The following is a 25,541-nucleotide window of genomic DNA, read 5'->3' as shown; positions in this document are numbered from 1 at the left end:
GTTGTATGAGACAAACCCCTTTCTTACTTAAGCTAATATGGTAAGCTTTTTTGTTTCTTGCTTGCAGCTAAATAACCCTCAAGGATCCTATTTACTTATCTTTATTTAGAGGCTGACTACCACTGCTGTGATATTACCAAGTCAGTGTCTCTCTCCGGCCCAGCACACTACTTAAGGTATTTCTAATATATTTTCTAAGATTAGCCTGACTTCCCTTAAAGTGCCCAATGTCTGCTTTCTTCTCTTCTATTTCTCATTTCACAAAGCCTAAAAAGTGTCATTCAGCAGCAGTTACAATCAGGAATTCCCAGGTCCAAAAGAAGAATGAACAGATAACTTATATTTAAATTGTTCAAAGTTGGGGACGCCTGGGTGGCACACTCAGTTAAGCATCAGATTCTTGGTTTCAGCTCAGGTAGTGATCTCAGGGTCGTCAGATCGAGCCCCATGTCAGGCTCCACATTCCAGTGCACTGTCTGCTTAGGGCTGTCTCTCCCTCTCCCTCTGCCCCCCCCCCCCCCCCCGTACACATGCACTACCCCTCTCTCAAATAAACAAATCGATAAAAATAAGTAAATAAATTATTCAAAGTCTAAGATCTGATTTCTATATCTCTAGACTGATTTTTTTTTTAAGACCTTGGCATGTGTTAACTTGCATGACTGCCTTTCACAATTTCTATAAAGCCACATCCTTCTTGCTTAATAATGCTGCCTTTTTAAGATGTATTTATTTGAGGGAGAGCACGTACATGTGTGTGAGAGAGAGTAGGGGGAGGGGCAGAGGGAGAGAGAGCATCTCAAGCAGATTCCCCATTGAGCACAGAGCCCAATGGGGAGCTCGATCTCATGACTCAAGAGATCATGATCTGAGCTGAAATCAAGTCAGATGCTTAACCAACTGAGACACCCAGGCACCCCTAATGCTGCCTTTTTTCTATAAGCATAGACCGCTTGCCACATAGATAGAGCTGTAAACCAAGAATAACAAAGAACAAATACTGTATCAACTTGATTTGACCTTTTATCCTAAAGATCTGCAGTATGCCATAGCAGAGCCACATTCATCATCTCAGCCTGGTTTACATAGTAATGAAAAATTAAGCGATGAAGTCAATTATTAGAAATCTTACTGGTACTACAAACTTTTCTATTACTATTTGCATTTCTATTAGTGTAAAGTCATAAATTTATAATATCTTTCAAAAGATCAACTTTCTTCAGTAAGTTAAAATAGGTCATAAAAAATAATTTCCTTTTGTAGATCCACTGGCATCAGGAAAATTAAAAATCGCAATACTCATATACTATTCATATACTTCATATGTTCTAACAATTACATTTATACAAATGAGTAGATGTTTAAAGAAAGGAAGTATGGCCCAATCGCCTAGCTTTTTTCTAGAAGTCTAAAGGCAATAGGATAATTGTGGTCAATAAAGACACTGATACCAACTAACAACCTGCACAAGCTCAATACAAAATAAATTAGAAAATTATTATTTAAAACAATAAAGAACCCTGGGGCACCTGGGTGGCTCAGTTGGTTAAGTGTCCGATTCTTGATTTCAGCCTAGGTCATGATCTCAGGGTCATGAGATGGAGCCCTGCATCAAGCTCCATGCTGGGTGTGGAGTCGGCTTGGGATTCTCTCTCTCTCTCCCTCTGCTCCCCCCAACCCCTGCAGGCACTCTCTCTTTAAATAAATAAATAAATCTTAAAAATAAAATAAAATTATAAAGAGCTCAGAATGAAAACATTTCATGTCAAGAAACAGAAAACATGGGGCGCCTCGGTGGCTCAGTTGTTAAGCGTCTGCCTTCAGCTCAGGTCATGATCCCGGGGTCCTGGGATCAAGCCCCGCATCAGGCTCCCTGCTCCGCGGGAAGCCTGCTTCTCCCTCTCCCACTCCCCCTGCTTGTGTTCCCTCTCTCGCTGTGTCTCTCTCTTTCAAATAAATAAATAAAAATCTTTAAAAAAAAAAAAAAAAGGAACAGAAAACATTAATATCCAATGATTCTGGTCACGTAATTTGTACTAGCCTACCTCTCTAAAATTATATTGTGATTATTTTTGCTCTATCTCTTACACAAATTAGTACAATTATAACAAAGTGAATATGAACTTAGAATGGTTTCTATCCCCAAAAGTCTACCACTGAAAGACACCTCAAAAAGTGAAGGCAACAACTAAAATTTCATGATATTTAAATTTTTTCTAATGTACTTCAATTATGATGGAGTGAGCAAGATAATCCTAAGCCTTTTGCATCAACTTTTTAAAAACTATGAATCAAAAATCTTATACATTTCTACACTAAAAACAGAAGATATGTCAAAGACATTGTTGTTTAGCAACCAACTTCTACTTATTTTAGTGAATAATGAAATTCAATAGTAAATGACATTTTCTGTTAAAAAATAAAACAACTTGAATCCCGCTTTACTACAAATTAGAAAACAAAAATATTTAATGAAGTACAAAATATTTCAGAAAGACTATCAAACCTTGAAAAAATCTTCAAGTTGTTTACTGTTATAAAGAACAGGGATATTGGCAGAGAACTGTAGCAAATCTTCAGCACACTGTCTTCTCTCTTCAATAACAGTTTCATCAAATCGTCCTAGAATCAAAGAAGAACCAAGACTTAAGGAAGGAAGGAAGGTTTATGGGAGTTTACGTTCACAGCTCAGAAAGCAGCAGCAGGCCTATCACTGCCTTACTACACAGTCCTCTAAAGTCAAGTCTGCACTATCGGAATCAGCGTACTCTCCCCCAAAAAAGACAATAGTGTTTCTGATACAAGAGACAGAGGTGTGAACTGATAAATCAATGGTGCAGCCCTACTCGAAGGCCTGTCTGTGTAAGAAACGTTAACATTTAAGAAGCTGGTGATTTGAAACTCAAGCTAAAAAGAGAATTCTAAAGAACTCAAATGGTTTTCCATAGTAATTTAATACTGTAATTACTCATATAATTTTCCCTTTCCCACTCTTTTTGATTTATAAAGGAGCTGAAGAGAGGAAATTATGAGAACATCTGTATATCAGTGGGGTCAAAAACCTCAGCTTGAAGCCAAAAAGCTTTGAAGCCAAACTCCACATGTGCCGCTGTCAGCGTACGTGACAGCATGCGTGTGAGAAAAAAGATGGTGCGCAAAGCACCAGCGAGCTCTGATTTACAAGGTGATCGAAAGGTGGTTTTCAGAGAATTTTTTTAATGCTATATACAATTCGAATGCTGCTAAGACTTTTTTTTTTTTTTAAGATTTTATTTATTTATTTGACAGAGACAGAGACAGCGAGAGCAGGAACACAAGCAGGGGGAGTGGCAGAGGGAGAAGCAGGCTTCCCGCTGATCAGGGAGCCCGATGCGGGGCTCGATCCCAGGACCCTGGGATCATGATCAGAGCCGAAGGCAGACGCTTAACGACTGAGCCACCCAGGCGCCCCCTGACATTTTAAACATTTTAGACATTTTAAAATAACGATCATTTTGTACTCCTCTTAGATCAGATTCCTGGTCGGCATTTGTCTCATGCCATGTAGCACACCAACTGCAATCCAGGCTTCAAAAATGCAAAATCAAAAGAGGAGCATCATCCCATAAACATTTTAAGCGGCTTTGCAAAATGTCAACAGAAAACTGAGGCACAAAGAGATTCCTAGCTAGGGCGCCTGGGTGGCTCAGTTGGTTAAGCCACTGCCTTCGGCTCAGGTCATGATCCTGGAGTCCCGGGATCGAGTCCCGCATCGGGCTCCCTGCTCGGCAGGGAGTCTGCTTCTCCCTCTGACCCTCCTCCCTCTCATGCTCTCTGTCTCTCATTCTCTCTCTCAAATAAATAAATAAAATCTTTAAAAAAAAAAGAGAGATTCCTAGCTATATAACCCAGAACAAGAATTCGAAACTGAACCACTAAAAACTCTCAGCTCAATGTGTCTCATGCTTATGGTGAAGTACCTACTTCATGAAAACTAAAAGAAATGGTTTTAGAGTTAGACCTGGTGTAAATCCTAGCTCTATCATTCACCAGCTATGAAATGTTGGGTAATTTCTTCATTTGTAAAATGGAGAAAATGAACAATGTACTTAAGACTCCCAGTTCCATGACAGGCACATAGTTAACACTTAATAAATTAATCATGATGCCTTTGAATGTTCAAGTGTCATTACAGTGTCTAGCATACAGAGCATGCTAATTAATTCATACCTAACTATAAGAGTGGATGGTGGAAATTTAGAACAATTTTCAAAAAGAACAGTCTTAACAGTGGAACATTCTTAGAAAATAGTCATCTTGGGCGCCTGGGTGGCTCAGTTGGTTAAGCGACTGCCTCCGGCTCAGGTCATAATCCTGGAGTCCCGGGATCGAGTCCCGCATCAGGCTCCCTGCTCAGCAGGGAGTCTGCTTCTCCCTCTGACCCTCCTCCCTCTCATGCTCTCTGTCTCTCTCTCTCATTGTCTCTCTCGCAAATAAATAAAATCTTAAAAAAAAAAAAAGAAAATAGTCATCTTTCATTAATAAAAAATCTTAACAGTGGTCCATAAACAACCTATTCGGCTTAATGGATGGGTTCCAGAGACAACAGTCCTACAAAATTCCATGCATGTGTCCACAGGTACCTTTTTCTAGGGAACAAGTCTGTAACTTTTACCAGCATCATCAAAGAGCCTGGGGCCCAGTAAAGGTTAACAGGCCAGAGGCAGTCAATTAGAGGATCCCTAACATTCAGGACACTGCTTTACTTATATGTAACAAGCTGCCAGTTGCTAGCCCAGTGTCTGTTTTCACCTTCTTCCTTAGTAAAATAATGCCCAATTTCTAACTGTGGACAAGGCAACCCAGAGAAAAAAAAACACTACATTCCCAGCTTGCCTTGCAGTTACATGTGGACATGGACTACGTTCTTGCCAAAAACATAAAAACAAAAGTTATGTTGTAGCTTCCTAGAAATCTCTTTAAGAGATAGCCTTTTGGGGCACCTGGGTGGCTTAGTTGGTTAAGCATCTGCCTTCGGCTCAGGTCATGATCCCAGGGTCCTGGGATGGAGCCCCACGTCAGGCTCCCTGCTCAGTCAGCAGGAGCCTGCTTCTCCCTCTCCTCCCCGCTTGTGCTCTCTCTCGCTATCTCTGTCACACTATCTGTCTCTCTCTCTCAAATAAATAAATAAAATCTCTTTAAAAAAAAAAAAAAGAGAGAGAGATAGCCTTTCCTTCTTTCTCCTTGTCCCTTTCCAGGAAGGACTGTGACGTGGGAGGTTAAAATGACAGAGCAACAAGACAGGAGCTTGGATTCCTGATCACTGTGGAGCTGCCCTGCCTGGAGCTACCTTCAGATCTGACACCATGAGAAAGAAATCGACTTCTATCTGGTTTTAAGGTTTATCACAAGAAACCAAGCCTAATACCATTACACTATTCCATGTTTCTGTGTTCTGTTTTTCTATTATTTCCCAGTTCATATGTAACAATTCAATTTAACTCAATTCTCCCGATGAGAATCTAAAATGATGTGCTAGCTTACCTATCAACATATTATCTGGAAACAAACTTCCAAGCGCCCCTACCTGTAAAGCAAATTTTCTGGACAACAATCTAAGTTATTCAGTCTTGGGAAAAATCCACTGGCCAAACACGTTAAAATGACAGCTAATGTCCATTATTCCTTCTCTTGTCTAAATAAGAAATTAAGTATACACTGGTACTTCTGATTATAGTCCAATATGTTTATCCTTTAAACAAAATTTAATTCCAGTGCCTGTGAGTTAATATTAATAATTTTGTGAACATATATAGTCTCAACAAAAATCCAGAAAATGCACAAAAAAATCATACTATGTTTCAACCCACAAAACCACCTGATATTATCTTTAAATGCCATTAACTACTTGTTGAGAAATTTTAATGGAACACTTACTAATATTTAATGACACCCTAAAAAATCTCATTCAGTAGCTAAAACAAATACATATTAATTTGGGAGCTTCAATCCTAAGTACAATCAGTGATTCATCCCACCTCCCTATTAAGCTAGACAAAAATGCTTAAGCAATGAGTACATCAACTTCTAAAGAGAATAAAACACATCTTTATGCATTTCCATTTCACTAAACTTGGACAAGTGGAGAGGAATTAAAATATTTTTCAGGGCGCCTGGGTGGCTCAGTTGGTTAAGCGACTGCCTTCGGCTCAGGTCATGATCCTGGAGTCCAGGGATCGAGTCCCGAATCAGGCTCCCCTGCTCAGCGGGGAGCCTGCTTCTCCCTCTGACCCGACCCCCTCTCATGTGCTCTCTCTCTCTCTCTCTCTCTCATTCTCTCAAATAAATAAATAAAATCTTTAAAAAAATTTTTTTAAATAAAATAAAATATTTTTCAGAGTGGAGCAAGCACAATCAAAAAGGCTTATGCAGTAAAAGGTTCAATTACACTGAATCCTATCATCAGAATAGGTAGATGAAAGAACATGCTCACTTCTTTGTTCCTAAGATATTTCAGAATAACAACAACAAAAAAGTAGGATTTGTAGCATAAACAAAAGAGAAGCAGATGAATTTTAATCCATAACTATTAGCCTTAATAGATTTAACAAAGCCACCTAGTTTTAATTAAAAAAAAAAAAAGGTAGCAAGATTCAACAGTCATCCTAATTGTAGTCAACACCCAGTGGCTATTCTACAGTTGCTAGTCCTTTAGTAGCACCTACACCTTGCTCAAAAGCAGCAACACTGAGAAATCATAAATAGGAACTTCTTTATCACTGCTTTAAGTTTCCATTCATAGGGTCAATGTTTATTTTCCTGTGAACAGAGTAAAAATTATCGCTGATTTACAATAGAAAATGCAAAACATATTTTTCGTAAGATTTCTTGTACAGTATTACATATTATATGCTATATTATTTGTGTGTATGTATCTATACTATATATAAGCCAGCCCCTCACTCCCAATGACCCAACAATATTTTCTTTATTAAAAGCTGTGGGAGGAAAAATTAAATTCAAGCATTCTAATTAAGCTGATAAATCATTGGAAAAAAAGTCTCTCTCTCTCTGATTTATTAAGCTGCCTTTGGGATTTTTTTTTTTTTTTTAAGGTAGAACACCCAGATATCAGAGCTTACAACTTTTTTAAAATTTGAATGTCAATGATCAAAAACTGGCTATATGGAACTAAAAGTTGCCCTTGACCAGTAAGAAACTAGCTAGAAAAGCTTGATACTGATTCTTAATTGAAGCAAAAATTCATTCAGAGTAAAAACAAAGAGAGGCCAAAGTTTTCGGGTGTGAATTCTTTCCAGTCAACAGCACCAAGAACATACCTCTAAACGAACAAGTTAGATTTATTATTCCTTGCAGCTAGGGAAAATGTACATTATTGGGAACCCTGGGGCATTTCACTAAGAGGGTGTGAGAATGTACTTACAGGATTTGGCTTGTGTTAGGTACTTTTGGGAAAGGTTTAAAGAAATGGGGGCTTTACCCTGGTTCTGATGCTATTGTGGGGATAATTCTATGGTTCTATGAATTCTATCTAATTCTATGATGCTACAATTTTAATAAATCTTACTATGAGGCAAGATGAATGAAGAGAGGCTAAGGCTGTGATTTATATAAAGAAGTGGCAGTCACTCACGGTGGCCAAGATGAAGATATGCTTGATCATTTTTGTGAGTTTAACAACATTCCTGTTTTTGTCTGTGCTCAGACATGATTCCAGAGTGGTCTTGTTTTTGTCTTGATCCAAGGACACAGAGTGGCCTTGTCTAATGTTCCTGTTCTGTGAAACTGCTTACGTTTAACAGGAGAACAACACAGCCTACACGTGAATGCCAGGCCAACTCTAGGAAACACCAAGGTCTAACGAATAGGTAGTGCGAGGCCAGTTCTTTCTTAGCTATCAGGAACTGCTTTTCTCTTTCTCATAGGAAAGCAAAGTGTGATAATAGATCTAACAAAACAAACAAAACAATGATCTAATCCTGAAAAAGCAATCAGACAGGTGGAGACTTTGAATCCTACAAAACTGTCTTATACACTTTAAAAATGTCATTGTCATGAAAGACAACAAATGCATAAGGAATACTCTAGATTAACCTAGAGGCATGATCCTAGATCCAAAAACAAACAAACCTAAAAAGGACATTTTTAGAACTACTGAGGAAATATGAATACGGACTGCATATTTGATATTATTATTTTATCAGGGTTAAATTTCTTGAGAGTGATATGGAATTGTGATTATAGGGAAAATATGAAGCGCAGGGGTGAAGTGCCACAATATCTGCAACTTATTCTCAAATGGTTCAGAAAGAAACTGAGAGATACATAGAGAGTTATAAAAAATCCAGCAAATTGTTAACAATCAATGAACCTGGGCCAAAGATATAAAAGTATTTACCACACTATTCTTTTGTGGTGTTTTTCTGTAAACTTAAAAATTTTGCAAATTAAAAAAAAAATTGGAAAAACATAAGTTAGGTGCTCTACTGGTAAGACGTAAAACTGAAGGGGAAAACAACGAACTCAGCCTAAAGGAAACAGAGAAAACCTCCTAGAAGAGGACACATTTGAAAAGTCTGCAAGGCTAACAAGAAAATTCACAGTGGAGCAGTGCAACGCTGAATTCGGGGACACAAGGGTATGGTTACCTTAGCGGTAACTGAGCAACAGAGGATAGCTGATGGTAGCAGGTATGTGATAAGCACTGAGACACACTGCGGATGTAATCCACAGAACAAGAAGGTATTATCCATATCTTAACAATAAAAAAAACAGACTCAGATGTTAACTTGCACAAGATCACACTGCTAGTACATCACGGATAGAGGATTTGGGCCTAAAGCCGTCAGATTCCAAAAGGCATGTTCTTTTCACTACCCCACTAGACTAGTAACTACATTTTTGATGGTTGTGTCAATTACAATAGGATTCTCTTCTGCTGCTGAGGTTCATATACTAAACATGTGAGAGCAGTTAAAAAGATAGATGATGAACCCTCAAGTCCCCCCACACAAGCACAGCTGCAGCCTGCAGGGTTCACTGCAGTTATCAAGTATTACAAATGGACTGTACCATTTACTGAGAGAGAGAAACTGCTTACTTATCAAGATTAATAAGAAACTTTCATTCTATTATATGTACGGATATGGAAAAAAGTTGAAGATAATCCATTAGCAATAGCAATAATAGCTACAAATCTCAACCAATTTAGAAAGCACTCCCTTTCACCCAGTGACAAGCTTACTGTTTAAGAAGCTGGGTTGTGTATCTCCCAATATTAAAGTTAAAGATACATGGACACAGTTAAATTCCATAGTACAGAAGGTATAAAATAAAAAGTAAAAACATCCCTCCTCCTGCACCCAGAGAAGGTACATACATTATACAAATGTGTGTGGGTATATCTTCACACAATTATGTATGTCTACTCAAACACAGATGTGAGCTTACTACACATATTGCTGTGCAACATTTGTTCTTGTGTCTTAAAAATATAGCTTGGAGATCTTACCACACCAGTATATTTCAAAGAGCTAAAGAATTCTATTAATTGGCTAAATTACGGCATATCTATGCAATCAAATAATGAGAAAATTCAGTTTCTGTTCAGTTTTCTTCTATTGAAAATGCTGCAAAGAACACCCATATGTATGTACACTTGTGTGCACACATTTGTTTGTGTATGCATTCTCAAAATGTGATCTGCAGACTGCTGAGGGTCCCCGAGGGCCTTGCAAGGGATCAACAAGGTCAAAACCATTTTCATAATAATACTAAGACAGTAGTTGCATTTTCCACTGCATTGACACCTGCACTGATCACCTAAAAGCAATGGCAGTAAAAGTGCAAACCTCTTAGCATGAATCAAGACAATGGCACTAAATTATACTTACTAGTAATCACCATATTTCTGACTGCCATTCACTCATATTAAAAAAAAATTTCAAATGTCAGTTTCACTTCAGAATGTCTTTGATGAAGCAATAAAAATTTTTAACTTTATTAAATTTTGACCCTTGAGACCATTTCTTTTCAAAAGTCTGTAGGGAAAAAACTATAGCCATTCAGATTTGAGTATCTGGCAGAAACTTACTCAAAAAAAAAAACAAAACATAAACAAAGTGAGCCCAACAATTCAAGGAAAACTACCCACTGCATTGTTGTTAGCAATGAAATTCAAGCCATCAAGTTGCTGTGAGCTTGACAGCTTCCCAATACTTAAAATACCTCCTTTAGAGATCTGTGATGATATTTACCATTTTTTGATATTATATAATGAAATAGGTCAACATATGCAAGATCTGCATAACTTGGGGAATGAATATTTTTCACATGACCAATGCATGATGTTATAAACTCATGCATACGTAAAAAAAATCCATTCAAATTTAAGACAGACTAATGAATTTTTTTTTTTAAGATTTTATTTATTTATTTGATACAGAAATAGAGAGCACAAGTAGGCAGAGTGGCAGGCAGAGGGAGAGGGAGAAGAAGGCTCTCCAATGAGCAGGGAGCCAGATGCGGGGCTCGATCCCAGGACCCTGGGATCATGACCTGAGCCGAAGGCAGCCGCTTAACCGACTGAGCCACCCAGGCGCCCCAAGACTAATGAATTTTAAAAAAACAAAGTACCAAAGCTTTGTTGGTAAGATTTCGGATTCCATAATGCAACTAAACTTTTAAGAAATTATCACTAAGTTTTGGTGTATCAAAGATGATTATCTTCAATTGTGTGAAAAGCTATTAAAATACTCCTTCCTACATCATCTCTATAATGCTGAATTTTCTTCATATACTTCAATCAAAACAATCTATCACCACAGATTGGATCCACAAGCAGATATGAAAATCTAGCTGTTTTCTCTTAATCCTAGCACTAGAGACTCACAAATGTAAATTAAAACCACTCTTCTTACAATTATTTTTCATAGAAATGTTAATATGTAATATACTTTTTTTTATTTAATACAGTATTATTTTTAAATTTCAAATATGGTAAATGTTAAAAGGTACAACTACAACAACAGTTCTTTGAGATGCCCAATAATATTTAAGAGTGTAAAGGAGACTTCTGAGACTAAAATGTCTAACAATCATTGATAAATATTTCCTATGCAGATGTGAGAACAGATGTGTAGTAAAATTTACTGAAAACAGAATTGTTAGGAAAAGGCATTTTTTTTAAGGAAAAGGTATATTTTAAATTGACCTCCAAAACCTGTGCAAATTTATACTCTTCCTGTTGTGCATCTATATTCCCATACTAAGTAAAATCAAACTTTTTAATTTTTGCCTGGAGATTGACTTTCAATGATATCATTGCCTATAACTACTCTGTCTCTTACATTTTAACTCATTCTTTCTTTTTGTTCAACTTATTTTTTAAGCATTTATATGTTGGGCATGGTCCTACATGCTGAAGATACACCCATAAGTAAGAATAAAGCAGTCTCTAATCACGAAGTCGTGTTAAGGACTAAGAGAGAGGGGGAGGAAAAGACAGTTAAGTATGAGGGAGGTCTCTTATTTTTAGAATATAAAAGAACACCGTTTGGTGTGCATTTAGAAGCATGATTCTTAAAATTCCTCAGATTAGGGGCACCGTTGGTTAAGCATCTGCCTTCGGCTCAGGTCCTGATTTCAGGGTCCGGGGATCAAGCCCTGCATCAGGGTCCCCACTCAACGGGGAGTCTGCTTCTCTCTCTCCCTCTGCTTCTACCCCGACCCCCGCCCTCATGTGCGCGCTAATAAATAAAATCTTTAAAAAAAAAAAACTCCTCAGATTGGTGAATTTTAATTATTTGCATCTTCATAATTAAAATAGTGTCACTGGGGTTAACATCCGAAAGAGAGAAAGAACTCCTACAACTCAACACCAAAAAAACAAACAATCCAATTAAGAAGTGGGTAGAGGATCTGAATAAGCATATTTCCAAGGAAGACATACAGATGGCCAACAGACACATGAAAAGATGCTCAACATCACTAATTATTAGGGAATTGCAAATCAAAACCACAATGAGATATCACCCCACATCTGTCAGAATGAGTAGGCTCAAAGAGATAAGAAATAACAAGTGGGGCGCCTGGGTGGCTCAGTTGGTTAAGCGACTGCCTTCGGCTCAGCTCATGATCCTGGAGTCCCTGGATCGAGTCCCGCATCGGGCTCCCTGCTCGGCAGGGAGCCTGCTTCTGCCTCTGACCCTCCCCCCTCTCATGTGCTCTCTCTCTTTCTCTCTGTCTCAAATAAATAAATTTTAAAAATCTAAAAAAAAAAAAAGAAATAACAAGTGTTGGCAAGGATTTAGAGGAAAGGGAATCCTCTTGCAACTTTTGGTGCAAATGTAAAATAGTGCAATCACTGGAAAACAGAATGGGGGGTTCTCCAAAACATCAAAAACAGAACTACCAGGGACGCCTGGGTGGCTCAGTCGGTTAAGCGGCTGCCTTCAGCCTGGGGCCATGATCCCAGGGTCCTGGGATCGAGTCCCACATCAGGCCCCTTGCTCAGCAGGGAGCCTGCTTCTCCCTCTCTCTCCCTCTGCTTGTGCTCTGTCAAATAAATAAAATCTTTAAAAAAAAAAAAAAAAAAACAGAACTACCATAAGATCCAGCAATTCCACTTCTAGGTATTTATCTGAAGAAAATGAAACCACTAATTTAAAAAGATATATGCATCCCTATGTTTATTTCAATATTATTTACAATAGCCAAGATATGGAAGCCACCTAAGTGTCTATCAATAGATGAATTGATAAAGAAGATGTGGTATATACACACACACACACAACAGTCTATTATTCAGCCATAAAAAAGAATGAAAACTTGTTATTTGTGACAACACGGATGGACCTAAAGGGTATTATGATAAGTGAAATAAGTCAGAGAAAGACAAATACAGTACGATTTCACTTATCTGTGGAACCTAAAAAACACGAAACAAATGAACAGACAAAACAGAAAGAGATTCATAGATAGAGAGAACAAAATGGTGCTTGCCAGAGGGGAAGGAGGTCAGGGTGAAGGGGATAAAGAGATACAAACTTCCAGTTATAAAATAAGTAAGTCACAGGGATGTAAAGTATAACATAGGGAATACAGTCAATAATAATGTAATAACTTTGTATGGTGACAGATGGTAACTAGCCTCACTGTATTGATTTCATAATATATGTAAATGTTTAATCACTGTGTTGTACGCCTGAAACTCCTATCATATTATATGTCAACTATAGTCAATTTAAAAAAATCTCAAAAAAAAAAAAAGTAGAGTGCCACAAAACTTAAAAACTTGACAGTAAGGATGTCACATCCTAAAGCACTTCCCTTTCAGAACTTTTAGATCATGATGCTCACTTCAGCTAAGTTTCTCAGAAGACAGAGGCTGAATCATCATATCCATAATGCCTATTTTTAAAATGTTTCTTGAATTAAGTGTACCTATAAAATTTCCAGATAATTACGGCTGGACTGCTATTAATCGAAGAAGACTCTATTAACAGCAGCAGAATCATGATCAGAAAAGGTAGTAGTTCAATGGCAAAAAGCAACTACAACTTTAATCAGAAAAAGTATCACAGAAAAAGGTAAGGAACCATAGATACTGGCTAATAACAATGAACAGAAGGCATCAGAAACGTGAATACCATGGAATGTCTGAGCTCAAAGGCCAAAAGTGACCAAAGATTTACAAGAGTTTATGGATCCCCTAATGCTTCATAGGGGAACAAAATTAATTGATGGTACCATCAAAACTAATGGTTCTATTGCTACTGATCTGTTGTCCACATTGCTTTTCACCTAAGGAAATACAAATACTTTCCTTTGTAATTATGAACCCAAGATACCTCTTGACATTATTTATATTTCAAGACATCACTATATATCATAAATTGTTAATATTAAGTATTTGTTAAAATTAAAGAATTGTGGGGTGCCTGGGTGGCTCAGTCGTTAAGCGTCTGCCTTCGGCTCAGGTCATGATCCCAGGGTCCTGGGATCGAGCCCCGCATCGGGCTCCCTGCTCCGCGGGAAGCCTGCTTCTCCCTCTCCCACTCCCCCTGCTTGTGTTCCCTCTCTTGCTGTGTCTCTCTGTCAAATAAATAAATAAAATCTTTAAAAAAAAAAAAAATTAAAGAATTGTAGCAACAAGCTTTTGATGGCCACACTTCATTCTGTCATAAATGCCACTGACGTTACTATACTATTATGTATCTGTTTCTTGTCCCCAGATCTCAAGGATTTGTAAAACATGCAAAATATCCTAAGAAAGGTGTAAAGCTCAGTGAGTTCTGTGGTCCTGCAATCAGCCTGAAGAAATCACTATTCCACATAAACTACAAGCAGGTGGAGATTGGATAATTTCAAATCATCCAAAAGTCTTCCTCAACCAAAGAGAGCATCAGTAGGGTTCAGTCCAGAGACCAAATCCACATAGTAATTTGAAGAAGGAAAGCTTAATATAAATAAAGACTATTAAACAACAGTTAACTTATTAATTCTAAAGACTACCCCAGGGTAATGGAAAGTACCAAAGGAAGGAACAACCTGGAAGGGGGAACCCCTTGCCCAAAGTTGGGATTGGGATCTTCGTGGAGAAGATGTGTTTGTAGCCACTGAATGGGGGAGAAGTTAGCTGGGTTCCCTAGGCCAGAGCCGGTCCACAGTTGCCAGGAAATCGAGAAAGACCCCTCCAGAGTTCACATGGGACCAGACTAGTGGGCGAGCAACATGAGAGAATCACAGTGCTGGGAGCCCACTCCCAAGCAAGGTAACACAGGGCCTAGGGTACACAATGTCTGTGTTAAGAAAGCCACAGGAAACAACTTTCTGGGGTAAAGGCAGACCAAGGCTGGCAGATAGGCATGCAGTGTGGCTTGGGCACACAGAATGCGAGAAGTTAGCGGGGTTACCCCAGTCAGAGCTGTTCTATGGTAGGAAAGCCAAAGCTGATGGACAGGAACCTGCAGGCTGGGACTGGTAAGCAGGGAGCTGCAGACAGGAACTGGCACCACAACCTGCTAGAGGGTGACGTACCCCACACACACACACACCACGGGCAGCACAGAGCAACAAGAGCAGGGTACTAGGAAGCTCTGTGCCTCAGTTTGCTGTTAAAATTTTGCGAAGCCATGAATCTAATAGTCGTTAATCAATAACATATCCCGAGCCACCACCCCAAAATATCTGTATCTGGCCTGGCCGGGTGCCTCAAATCATAACCATTCACATTTTAAGGAAGGTATGAGAAAAAATGTATGAAGTATAAACTTTTAAAAATCCCCAAATTTCAGAACTATAAGAATAATTCAATATCATCTCTTCTTATGTTCCTACATGTTTGGTTTTGTTTTGTTTTTTTTATTTGCTTGACTGGCTGGAATTGAAGTTGGTGTGCTGTTGTTTCACAAAAGGGAAGAGTAAATGCATCAGAGTTAAGAGCCTACACCAGGAACATGAAAAAACAACAACTGCTTGCTGCCTAATACGAGTCATCTTACTAAGGGCTTCTGACTTCATCGTACAGTATTCCAGGGTTCAGCATACACACACAATTAGCCAATCATCACTTTTTAAAATCACAATTTCAAAATAATCACTTACCAAACACTATTCCTTTAGCAAATGGAGGAAACAATTCTGAATGTCGGAATAAGTTTTTGTGAATTTGCCATAGTTCTTTGTGTAGTTTCTTAAAGTCACTGTATCTCTTCCATACGATTATCTAAAGAAAAAGAAAAATCAAATGTATCTCTCACAGTGACACTATGTAGGTTCATATATCTAAACAACAAAAAATCTTTTCATGTAAGTGCCCAAAATTGTCATGCAGAGGCAAACAAATATATGTTCTAACCAATATGGTTAACTGTCTGAGATTAAATAATATTTGATTTAAAAATATATAGCAGCAACTCTTTAACTTTTCTGTTTTGGTTTTTAAATTTCATTTTACACAAGTACTGTTTTCTTAGGAAAATATTCAACCTGGTACAAAGAAGGTCTATACCACCTAAAGTGTCACTTAACCTCTTCAAAACTCAATTACTATGAGCCTGGAAATGAGCTAGATATCAAAATACATATTCTGTCTCAAAAAGAGCGTGTTTATAAACACAAAATAGTTAGACAATTTTTTTGAGAGAAAAAGAGAGTGCACGGCACGCACAAGCCCAGGGTTGGGGGACACACAGAGGGAGAGGAGGAGAGAGACAGAGAATCCCAAGCAGGCTCCATGCTCAGCACAGAGCCCAAAGCAGGGCTCAATCTTACAACCGTGAGATCATGACCTGAGCTGAAATCAAGAGTCGGAGGCTTAACCAACTAAGCCACCTAATTTAGACAATTTTTTTAAAAGATTTATTTATTTATTGAGAGAGAGAGCACACGTGTTGGGGGGGAGGAGAGAGAATCTCAAGCAGACCACTCTGAACACAGAGCCTTACACAGGGCCTGATCTCACGACCCTGAGCTCATAACCTGAGCTGAAATCAAGAGTCAGATGCTTAACCAAGTGAGCCATCCAAGTGCCCCCTAAACAATTTTTAAACATAAAGTAACTACACAGCATTTGCCTAAAGGATAAACTAAATAACACTGAAGAAATGGTTGTGTAGCAAGTAACCTTAACTTTTACATTTCATAAATCTTATTTCACAAATCTCAGTTTAAAGTAGTAATAAGGATTTAAGGCAAGATGAATCCTGAACAGAATACCATTAGAACTAGTATAGTTCAAAACAGAAAATAACAGTCATCTAGATCATATAACACATAGAGGTTTACCTCCATTAATTTGAATTACTGTTTAACTTTATTCAGATTAAATTAGAAAAAAAAAAACCTTTATAAAGAAAACAGATTTGACATGACTTTGATATCATTGATTCAGCCCCTCAGTCTCCAAAAAATAGGATAAAACTGAGTTTTAAATTCCATTACCTGGTATACTAGGGTCTTTGCTTCTAAAAAAAAAAAAAAAACCTAATTACCTCACTTCTAACAAACTCAATAGAATGTAATGCTAATAATAAGCAAATCTTAGGCCAAGAAGGTAATCAAGTGAGATTTAAGAGACTCTTGTCAAAAACTTTACTCTCTGGATGTAAGAAATTCTTAACTAAACTTTATCATACTATCAAAAAATTCTACCATAATGAGTTTCTTGTTTTTACTATAGTTATAATCCTGGGAGACTAGTCAAATTATCATATGAATTAATTTAAACTGCTTCCTTCTGATGTTTCCTTTTATTCATTTACTCAACAACAAAAATAGTCACCAAAACAAGTATTTTCATGTCCCTACTCTGTGCTAGGCTCTGTGTTAGCACAAAGGATGAAGAAATGAGAAACACAGACCCTGCCTTCAAAGACTTCCAGTCTTGGTGGGCAGCAGGAAGCCAACAGAATAACTAACTCAAAAGACGGTGTGATAAATGCGGACAAGAGAAGCCCAAGGGTATTAAGAAAGGAGCACCTACGGAAGGTATTATCTTAGGAATACTGAAGGCAAGTAGTGATTAGACCAACAAAAATAAAGAGAGAGAGAAGGGACTGGGGATGACGTTTTTAAAATGAGAGTGAGATGCCAAATATAATCACCAGAATCTGGGCTTTTGCAACTGGATAAATAGTGGTGCCATTCTCTAAGGTGAAGAAAAGGGGAGAGGAAACTTTTAAGATAAGAACAAAGTTCAATTTTATACATATTTGGCACAGGTATGGAGTTCAAGAGAGAGAACTAAGCAAGATGTATTCATTTGGGAATTATCAGCAGAGAGGTGTGCAATCACTCAGGAAAGCTTTCTCAGCATTTTTAACAAGATGAGGAATCTGAGGACAAAACAATGGGGAACCCTAACTATGAGAGGTCAGCCAGAAGGAAGAGGAAACCAAGTGCAAAGTAGGTATTTAAGAACTTGGTTTTGCCATGAGACAGACCACCTGGATGGAAGAAAAGACTTTATTTTAAAATGGAAGTGAATGAGACAAAAGCTGATAGTAAAGAACCAACAGTCCCAGTAAAAGAGCAAGAGGAATGAATAACTAAGACAAACCAATACTTGAAAAGTAAATGGTCTCAGGACAGTGAGATTACAAGTGATTTTAATTTTCACATTTTTTGCTTCTCTGTAATTTCTAATTTCAATACATGAAAATAATTCTGTCATGGGGAAAAAAAGTGCTGTTTTTATATTTTTAAAATAGATCAAATTGTGGTGGTACCACGCTGCCAAAGGCAGAAATGGGTGATGGGCTTGTGAAAATAACCTTACATAAGATAAATGCCATCCTTAAAGCCATTATAAACTAGAAACGAGAGCTATTCAAAAGACTGTATGTAACTCATGGAATCAAATCTGCAGATAAAATTTCTGTTCTAATTAGGGTCATTTTTAAGGCAGAGTAACTTAAGGGGCAAAAGTTAGTAACTTAGGGCGCCTGGGTGGCTCAGTCGTTAAGCGTCTGCCTTCGGCTCAGGTCATGATCCCAGGGTCCTGGGATCGAGTCCCACATCGGGCTCCCTGCTCGGCAGGAAGCCTGCTTCTCGCTCTCCCACTCCCCCTGCTTGTGTTCCTGCTCTCGCTATCTCTCTCTCTGTCAAATAAATAAATAAAATCTTTAAAAAAAAAAAAAGTTAGTAACTTAATCACAATAATGACAATAACAACATTGTCTATAAACTAGCATATAGTCTGTCAGAGTAAGAATTAGAGCCTCCAAGGTGAGACTCTTTTTTCCATCATGCCTAATTTATTCTCTCACATCCTCCTTATTCTCAACACTAGAACTATAGAACCAAATATCTAAGAGCAAATATAAACCCTCAAGAAATGAAAGAAATCGGGGCACCTGGGTGGCTCAGTGCTTAAGTGTCTGCCTTCAGCTCAGGTCATGATCCCAGGGTCCTGGGATTGAGCCCCGCATCGAGCCCCACGATGCCCCACATCGGGCTCCCTACTCAGCGGGAAGCCTGCTTCTCCCTCTCCCATTCCCCCTGCTTGTGTTCCCTCTCTTGCTGTGTCTCTCTCTGTCAAATAAATAAATAAAATCTTAAAAAAAAAAAAAATGAAAGAAATCAAAGCATCACTAAATGTACCATCTACTGCCTCCTTTTCTTCGTACTCCTTTTAACCTTGGACATTTCTAGAAATCTTCAAAAGGGAAAAGTGAACAAAAGCACATTTCCACTACATTAGCAGTACTGATGTTTATAACTGGACTACACAAAGTCCAAAAGATGCATGCAAAAATTATTTTCTCTAGTAATTCTTTCCTACTAGGAAAAAAAAAACTATAACAACTACTATTCTCTTGAACCAACCCCTGCAGAAATTTCTTATTCATTAAAGTTACTTTGCATAAAATTCCTCAGTTAAATATTAATTCAGTGACAGTCATATATATACACTACGAATTTAGTAAAAGCTTTTGAACTTTCATTAAAAACATTCCCTTAAATAATTTTTACATAAATGTTTTCTTTTCAGATAATTTCACTTAATGATAGCAAAAACCTTTAGATCCCATAAACAAAAAAACTCAATTCAATTCAATTTGTCCTCTCACATAGTATTTTAAAATTGCTGAATCATCTTTTCTTGCAACCAGCACCACTACCATACTTGCTTACGGATTTTCTTTCTCCCCTTTTCAAGAGCCTTTTCTTTCCCTTGACACATTTTAAATGTTTTCAAATGGTTTTATCAAACTATTTTATTTATGAAATGACTTAACAGATTTCTGATGTGATACATAGAAAGTTCTATTTCAGTTCTTCTCCTTTTCCCAAATTTCACCAGTGAAATCTACTACCTATAGAGAAACAGAGTTATAGGTTACTTTTTGAAAAAGGTACGGGAGGGAGGGCACAACATCTCTAGTTCTTTCTTTACCCTTCTGCAGGTGTTCATGCTGTAGAGAATCTACTGAATGAGAGGCCACATTAACTGTTGCTGTCCCCCTCAGAGTTTCCCATGCTGCTCTTTTTTCTTTAAGATTTTATTTATTTGACAGAGAGAAAGAGAGCACAAGCAGGGGGAGCAGCAGAGGAAGAGGGAGAAGCAGGCTCTCCGCTGAGCAGGGAGCCCAATGTGGGGTTCGATCCCAGGACCCTGAGATCATGACCTGAGCCAAAGTCAGATGCTTAACCGACTGAGCCACCGAGGCGCCCCATCCCATGCTTCTCTTAATAAATAAAAATTTAGAGGGAATTTGAAGGATAAAACTTTGTAAAAGAAATCTATCCTGGATAATTTTAAATTATTTCCTCCATGTGAGTATTTCAGCATTAGGAAGAAAACACTGCTACCTGGTACCATGTACCAAGGTGTGCAAATACATCTATAAAAGAAAACCAACAAAACACCTCCAGTTTTATAAGGATAGCATACTATTAGCCTATATTTGGTTAGATCAACAGAACATCTTCTAATCTTCAATAGCGCTTGGGAAGCCTGACTAAATTCTAAAGCAGTAACTAAATGAATCCTTTAAGAGGAGAGAGAAATTGAAAGGAAAGGAAATGGAAACAAACTCTAGGTAGCAAATTTCTCTCCTAGGTGAGAATTCCAATGTTTGAATGAAATACATGAGAAGCTAGAGTGTTACAATTTCAAGGTTATTCTATATTTCAAGAAGCCGGCAAGACAGAAGACATTTTTAAAAATTTTTATACCATGTCTAACAAAGGACCATGCAATCATCTAACTAAAGGACACTTACAAGAGTTTTCTGATGAATGGTTCACCAACAGTTGTTATTATAAAAGAGTTTTCCCCAAAAAAGGATTAAGGAAATGGCAGAGAGTATGTTCATGGATAGGTTGGCTCAGGATTCTCCCTGGAAAATGGGAACATCAAGCTACAAACTACAGCATAGCAATCAGACAATGTATTCAAAGGAAACACAACCCATCTTTAATTTTAACAGAATTGTAAAATTTCAAAAGCAGAACAGACTGTACTGATTATTAATTCAACATAATTAGAAGAATTCTAAAGAAAGTCCATACTAGCCAATTGACACTTAAGTAAAGACAGTACTTAATACAATGGTGCAAATTATTTTCACTTCCATTTTGGAAGGATATAGATATAGAAATACATATATCCTTTTTTCCAAAATAACTATACTACAATATTCTCTTCCTGGTTATTGAGGGGGAAAAGTGAGCTATCTTAAAACACCTAAGAAAAATAGTATGAAATCTTTTAAAATTGTGTTTTATTGAACTCAAAACAAATATTGAATCAAATACAGCAAGAAATGCTAATGTATAAAAGTTCAAATATTGTCTAAACCTGATGTCACACACTCAAACCAACCAGCACCAAACAATAAGTGTATGAATCAAGCCAGGTTTGTTAAGTAAGGAGTAGTGGGGCTTGTTAGAAAATACATACTCCATCTAAAGACATTAAAATTCAAATGGGGGGGGGAAACTTTTGCAGAATCAAGACTGCCAATTTATAATGTCTTTTTTAAACACTTTAGTAAGAAAAAAAAATCCCCAACATATGTCCTTCTAATATGGTGTAAATGAGCAGGTACCAAAATGAAAGTAAATCAAAAAATGTTAAAACAAGCAAGCTCCCCAGTTAGGATTCCTTAAGGTATATAACAAGCACAAAATAATTACAAATAAAGAATTCCATAGTTTTAAGCAAAAACACACAAACTGGTATCATTTTAGAGAGAAAGAGTCTGCAAAACAACTAACTACAAATTTAAAAAAGAAACAGACATCTACATCCAAAGCAGTTTTCCAAGGTGTCAACATGTCAACTCAATATAAAACTGAAAGTAGACAGAAACCCATAATTTATTATGATCTTTAAAATTAGTTACCAAATACTCTTCATTTTTTATTAAAGTTATCATGATTTTGAAATAGGTAAGAGCTCTTAACTAATACTAAAATCTTACGAATGTTAGTTTTCAGAAACATTATCACATTATTAAACAGCACTATAATTCCTTAAATTCTCCCTTGTATAACTTAACACCTACTAAAACTTAACCATATTTAATAGGTCTGAAATAGGAAACTTCAGCTACTGTTTTGTGAGCTAAAGATGATCTCCAGACAAACACATAAATATGAAGACAGACATACCAACAATTCCGTTTCCTCAACAAAGCATTTAATTAAATTTTTGTCAAATATATAAAATAAAATTTTCATATATATAAACATGTTACCTCCTGGACATCCTCTGGATTTCTTCGTGAAACAACCTAAAACAAAACATACACAGAAATATCTCGTCATTACCAAAATTTAAGATTTCACATCTGTATAATTAATTTCAACAGTATTTGACTGAGAAATTCAATTTGCTTAAAGGAAAAGAAATACCATATTATATCACTTACAAAGAACTCAGCTATATAATAACTTCACCACCTGAAACACATGCTAAAAAAATTAAGAAAAAGGCAGCTAAAGGGATACCGGGGTGGCTCAGTCGGGCAGCTACCTTTGGCTCAGGTCATGATCCCAGGGTCCCCCCCCCTCCCCCCACCGCATCGGGCTCCCAGCTCCGTGGGGAGCCTGCTTCTACTTCTCCCTCTGCAATTCTTGTGCTCTCTGGCTCTCTCTATCTCTCTGCCAAATAAATAAAATCTTTAAAAAAAAAAAAAGGGAAGGAAGGAAGGAAGGAAAGAAAAAGAAAGAAAGAATGAAAGAAAGGCAGCTAAAAAAAAGCCCACACACTAAAGTTCATACATTATACTCATAAGAGAATGCGGTGGCTTCACTCTTACTCGACATAATTCTAACAAGCTTTTCTACCCCACTTCCCAGCCTACATATAAAGTAGAAGCAAAAAAAGCAGCTGTGCCCATTCAAAGTATACAAGGGATGGCTCTGTATTATTTCTTACAACTATACATGAATCTACAGTTAGCTCAATAAAAATTCCAATTAAAAAAAAAGCAGCCACAGTGCTCAGGCACACCAATACCTGTGTGAAGTAATCACTGACCACCGAACGGGTGAAGAAAAGTAACTTACAAAAAATCACATACAGCATTCAGGGACAAATAATCCTATCAATATTCCTTGAGCAAAGAAAAAGAGGGGGATTATTTCAGACTTCTCTAATTATAAAAGCCAAAAAGTTTAACACCATTTAGAAAGATTTCCTCACAAAACTTACGAAAAGAAGAAGGCTGGGTGTTTAAATCATCAAACAGCATTGGAGAGTAGGGAAATCTCACATTAGATACATAATACCATCTATGTAAATGTAAATTTCATGAACTAGATACTTTAATATGCATTTTGCAAAGACAAAAAGATACATTAACACATTAAAATAGTTGCCTATGGATGAGAAGAAGAAAGAAGTCTTTGCTGACTGGTGACAACGGTAAACTGAAGATTATGATCCACTCAACAGGCTTGACCTCCACTATAAAATGGGGAATAATACTCCCTGCCTGGCCTGGATCTGACAGACATCAAATCAGAGCATGGGGGCGCCTGGGTGGCTCAGTCGGTTAAGCGACTGCCTTCGGCTCAGGTCATGATCCTGGAGTCCCGGGATCGAGTCCCGCATCGGGCTCCCTGCTCGACGGGGAGTCTGCTTCTCCCTCTGACCCTCCCCCTTCTCATGTGCTCTCTCTCATTCTCTCTCTCTCAAATAAATAAATAAAATATTTAAAAAAAAAAAAATCAGAGCATGGCAAGAACTTCATAATAAAAAAGTTAGTTCCTTCTCTCCCTTACTAGAGAATTTAACTATCTTGAGAGGCCTCACCTAAGAATTCCGGACAGGAAAGGTTTCCAATTTCTTGCCACCCTATTCTCCAGCTTTCAGGATATATAAATTTGGTGAAATCTCTTGGCAATTTTCATTAATTTAGAATAGTGTTATCCACTAGAACTTTCTTTGATCATGGAAAGAAATGTTCCTTATCTGCACTGTTCAACGCAGTAGCGGCTGGCCACATATATGTACGTGGCTACTGAGCACCTGAAACATGGCTACTGCAATTAATAACTGAATTTTTAATTTTATCTCATTTAAATTAATTTAAATTTAAATACAAATAGCCACATATGACTGATTCTTACTGTATTAGACAGCACAGATTTAGAATAAGAGGCTAGAATAGTTAATTAATGACCATAAAATTATTCAAATACTGAATTTTAGCTATTACTTTCACATACTAGCACCCCCCCCAACATATACCCACCTTTCTAAAACTATGATAGTGTTTCACACAACTAATGATTTAATTTTGCCTACTATAAATTTTTCTTAAATTTTTGTAAAATATGCTAATGAGAAGAGAGTCAGGGATAATCAAGCCACAGATAATCTGCCCACCAAAAACAGTCAACATCTGATCACTGGCAAGAAGGTTTAGTCAGGTGTACCTGACATTCTACAAGTTTTCTTTTATGGAAAAGTAATAGATTTACTAATTTACAACTCAATCACTTTGTAAATATATGAAGATATCTTACTATTTTAAATAATCTTCCTTTACATACGCAAATGATCTTTTTGTGACAAAAGAAATTATTTCCTGATTCAGTGTGCAATCAGAAATATCACATTTTGGATTTTCTTCAGGTAAGCCATTCCTGGAAATCAAATATATGTATACTGAGTAAGCAGAAATACATTAGCCATCCCCTGACAATATCCACAACTTTTTTAAAGTTTATTTATTTATAGTAATCTCTTCACCCAATGTGGGGTTCAAACCCACAACCCCAAGATGAAGAGTCTCACACTCTTCCAACTAAGCCAGCCAGGTGCCCAACATCCACAATTTTAAAACCATCTTATCAGAAATAGCCAATCTGATTATGATTTGTCATCTACAGACTGAGTGGCTCACAGAGTTCTATGTGCTGCTGCTACATGGTGAATAAGACAAAGCCCCTGCATTCACACCTTCACGGAGTTCACAGTCTAGTGATATGCGTGCGGGGGGGGGGGGGGGGGGGGGGGGGGGGGGGGGGGCTGGCACGGTGAGGAGGAAATGCAGAATGGAGGAGGAGGGTTGTATTTCCCAAACTTATTTTAGTATCTCAGAGAACAGCAGTGTGCTAAGCATCGGGTTGGGAAACACTTCATCCCAGACCTTTCCCTGACACTGGATGCTCACTGTCCAGACCACAGTGGCATCCCTGAAGCTGTCAAGAACAGCTGAGTGATTAAGACTTCTAATGTTTTCATGATAATAAATTATTCATAGTTAGTATAGAAAATACAGTAAACCAAAGTTTAAGTATTCTTAAAGTACCTAAATGAAGGTCTTTAATTTAAGCTTACAAGAACTTCTCTTCACCCTCAAATACTTCTCATGTGAAGGGGCGAGGGATTTAATCAGGCAGAGATCAGAAAATTAAATCAAAAGCTACCTGCCAAGTATTAACTATCCCTTTCCCCAAGAGCATAAGCAAAGCTTAGTGAAAATCATCGGGAAAGTTCAGGACTATAGTTTCCTGGTTCTCCTCTTTCCTCCTTGGTTCTTTTGCTTCTCTTTTGCAGGTTCCTCTTCCTCCTTCTA

General features: G+C 37.5%; 1 protein-coding gene across 4 annotated transcripts in view; it reads right to left on the bottom strand.

Annotated features, from left to right (window-relative positions):
• RPS6KC1 (ribosomal protein S6 kinase C1) overlaps window positions 1-25,541 on the bottom strand; it is a 204,436-nt gene that overhangs the window by 165,575 nt on the left and 13,320 nt on the right. For 3 of the 4 annotated variants that reach the window (XM_044916375.1, XM_044916377.1, XM_044916374.1), the window contains exons 2-4: window positions 22,209-22,244; window positions 15,607-15,727; window positions 2,507-2,622 (exon numbers count right to left, since the gene is read on the bottom strand). In XM_044916375.1, coding sequence (XP_044772310.1) covers window positions 2,507-2,622; window positions 15,607-15,727; window positions 22,209-22,244 — 273 coding nt within the window. The remainder of the gene's footprint in view (window positions 1-2,506; window positions 2,623-15,606; window positions 15,728-22,208; window positions 22,245-25,541) is intronic. The other variant, XM_044916376.1, reaches the window with a different exon arrangement.

The sequence above is a fragment of the Neomonachus schauinslandi genome, chromosome 6 (assembly GCF_002201575.2).
Source record: "Neomonachus schauinslandi chromosome 6, ASM220157v2, whole genome shotgun sequence".
NCBI classification, from domain to species: Eukaryota; Metazoa; Chordata; class Mammalia; order Carnivora; family Phocidae; genus Neomonachus; species Neomonachus schauinslandi.
The sequence above is the reverse complement of the archived record's forward strand: the minus strand, read 5'-3'. Positions and strand labels throughout refer to the sequence as shown.